Source organism: Setaria viridis, chromosome 8 (genome assembly GCF_005286985.2).
Source record: "Setaria viridis chromosome 8, Setaria_viridis_v4.0, whole genome shotgun sequence".
NCBI lineage: Eukaryota > Viridiplantae > Streptophyta > Magnoliopsida > Poales > Poaceae > Setaria > Setaria viridis.
The window spans coordinates 25,305,009-25,306,487 of NC_048270.2; the positions used below are offsets into that span (position 1 = coordinate 25,305,009).

General features: G+C 53.0%; 1 protein-coding gene across 1 annotated transcript; it reads right to left on the minus strand.

Moving 5' to 3' along the window:
* Window positions 1-208: 208 nt before the first annotated feature.
* Window positions 209-1,248, minus strand: LOC140220261 (uncharacterized). Its single transcript, XM_072290275.1, has 2 exons — window positions 847-1,248; window positions 209-763 (listed from the first exon to the last, which is right to left on the minus strand). The coding sequence occupies exons 1-2, from the start codon at window positions 1,246-1,248 to the stop codon at window positions 209-211; spliced, it is 957 nt and encodes a 318-aa protein (XP_072146376.1).
* Between the last annotated feature and the right edge of the window lie 231 nt (window positions 1,249-1,479).

Below are 1,479 nucleotides of genomic sequence, written 5' to 3' on the forward strand. Positions count from 1 at the left end.
AACGACAGGAGGAAGAAAAGGGGTGCCTGAGCCCTGGTCTGGCCGAAGCCCAGGCATGTGCTAAGTGTTGGGGGTGGAGTGCGCTACAAGTGTGTAGTGTGCGTGACCTGAGTTGAAGAGAGCTCAGATCGTATGCCCTATGTGTGTCTCACTGTGTTGCTGTTCGACTACTCCTTCTTTGGTGTGTGTTCCGTTTTTTTTTGTTCGCTCAGAGAGAGAGGGTCCGTCCCCTTTTATACTTCAAGGGGACAACCTTACAGGTCGAGGAGAAGATAGAGGAGTAGGTACACGGGTGCTTCCTTGTCTTGTCAAATCCCCTGCCGGTGGATATGGTATGGTCTCCGTCCTTGGTCCCTGTTCTCCTCGTCAGGCCATCATTGTTGTTCTCGTAAAATTTGTTCTCGAGCTTTCGCACCTCTTGGCAGTATGCTGCCATGAGCGGGATTTTGCAGGAGGATTCCTTCATGACCTGGTTGACCACGAGTTCCGAGTCACCACGGACACGGAGTCGAGTCGCGCCGAGTTCGACAGGGATATGCAGCCCACTGATGAGGGCTTCGTACTCCACGGCATTGTTTAAGGCATTAAAGTGGAGGCAGGTCGTGTAGCGGACCTTGTTTCCCTCTGGGGAGATCAGCACCACCCCAGCCTCCGCGCCGGTTCCCATGACTAACCCGTCGAAGTACATCATCCAGTACTCATGGGTAATGTCAGAGGTCGGGGTTTGGACTTCCGTCCACTCAGTGACGAAGTCGACCAGGACCTGGGACTTGATTGTGGTTCGGGGGGGGCATACTTGATGGTGTGCCCCATGAGCTCAAGCGTCCATTTTGAGATCCGACCCACCGCATCACGATTTCGAATGATCTCGCCTAGTGGGAACAAGGTGACGACGGTGACCTCGTGTTCGGTGAAGTAGTGCAGGAGCTTTTGGTTAGCCATTAGCACGACGTACAACAGCTTTTGCACCTGTGGGTAACGTACTTTGGCATCGGCGAGTACCTCACTGACGAAGTACACCAGTTGCTGAACCTTCAGCATGTGCCCGGGCTCCTCCCTCTCAACGATGAGGATAGCGTTGACCACGTGGTCACTTGCCAGTATGTAGAGAACGAGGGGTTCCTCTCGCTCGGGCATGACGAGGACTGGAGTTGATGTTAGCAACACTTCAAGGCTCTCCAGGGCCTTTTGTGACTCTTCCGTCCAGATGAATGCGTCCGACCTCTTGAGGAGCTTGTAAAGTGGCATTCCCTTCTCCCCGAGTCAGGAGATGAAATGGCTCAAAGCGGCCAAGCATCCAGTGAGCCTTTGTACACCCTTGACATTGCGTATAGGACCCATGTTCACAATGGCCATGATTTTCTTAGGGTTGGCTTTCATGCCGCGCTCGGAGATGATGTATCCAAGCAATTTTCCCTTCGAAACCCCAAAAACACATTTCTCGGGATTGAGTTTGATGCTGAACCTTCGAAGGTTTGC